Source organism: Nicotiana attenuata, unplaced genomic scaffold (genome assembly GCF_001879085.1).
Source record: "Nicotiana attenuata strain UT unplaced genomic scaffold, NIATTr2, whole genome shotgun sequence".
Lineage (NCBI taxonomy): Eukaryota > Viridiplantae > Streptophyta > Magnoliopsida > Solanales > Solanaceae > Nicotiana > Nicotiana attenuata.
The window spans coordinates 21,545-22,572 of NW_017672040.1; the positions used below are offsets into that span (position 1 = coordinate 21,545).

The 1,028-nt window shown below is 34.5% G+C and overlaps 1 protein-coding gene across 1 annotated transcript in view; it reads left to right on the forward strand.

Moving 5' to 3' along the window:
* Positions 1 to 340: 340 nt before the first annotated feature.
* Positions 341 to 1,028, forward strand: part of LOC109211473 (cytochrome P450 734A1-like) — a 4,191-nt gene continuing 3,503 nt past the window's right edge. Inside the window, exon 1 of the mRNA XM_019375009.1 lies at positions 341 to 884. Coding sequence (XP_019230554.1) covers positions 405 to 884 — 480 coding nt within the window. The 5' untranslated portion in view covers positions 341 to 404. The remainder of the gene's footprint in view (positions 885 to 1,028) is intronic.

Genomic DNA, 1,028 nt, shown 5'->3' on the forward strand with positions numbered 1-1,028 from the left:
AGATATAAATTTTTACATTATTATAATCCCAAAGACAATATAATTCTAAAAATACATTTGAAATGACACGACAATTGCACGCCAAATATATATTATTTAGTTATATTTAAATAATTTTTTAAAACTTCATATTTATTGTTATGGGTTTGCGCGTACCCTAAGACTAGTATAAGTAAATGTGGGTACAAATTTTATCACTTAATTATTATTACATGATATGCATTTGTACTTTAATTCTGACCGTCACTAACTTATCCCTTTTGTTTAATCTCTTCCGCCTGCAGCCTTTAATATTAATTTATTATCACCCACTACTTAATCATTTATATAATGATCAATGATTTCCCAAATTTAAGCTCATCTTCACTAATAGTAATAGCACCCAAAACTGAGCTTATTTTACAATGTATCTCACAGTTCTGATGATTCTGCTACTACTTTTGACTTTCCTTTTCAAGTTCATTTACTCGGTGATTTACATTCCATATAAGTTCGGAAAACACTTTAGGAAACAAGGAATTGGAGGTCCTAACTACCGTCTGATCTACGGAAACTCAGAGGAAATCAAACGGCAGATAAGCAAAGCTGAATCGAAATCAGTTCCGTTTAATCACAACGTGTTGCATCGGATTGCTCCTCACTACTACAACTGGTCGGCCAAATATGGGAAGACGTTTTTGTTCTGGTTTGGGTCGAAGCCCCGGTTGGCTATTGCTGATCCGGATATGATTAAAGGGCTTTTTATGAATAAAGCTGTGGATAAGATTGAGTTTGATCCATTAACTAAGCAGCTGTTTGGGCAAGGGCTTGTTGGTTTACAAGGTGAACAGTGGGCTTTACATAGGAGGATTGCAAACCAGGCCTTCAATATGGAGATTGTTAAGGTGATCCATCTTCTGACCCAGCCCATTTGGTTAAGTTTTTGTTGTTTTTCAAATAAAAAGGGATATTTACACAAATAGCCGGCAAATTCACTATTTTTTTTCCTAGCCCGTACGCATAGATTATACACTGCTCATATATATATA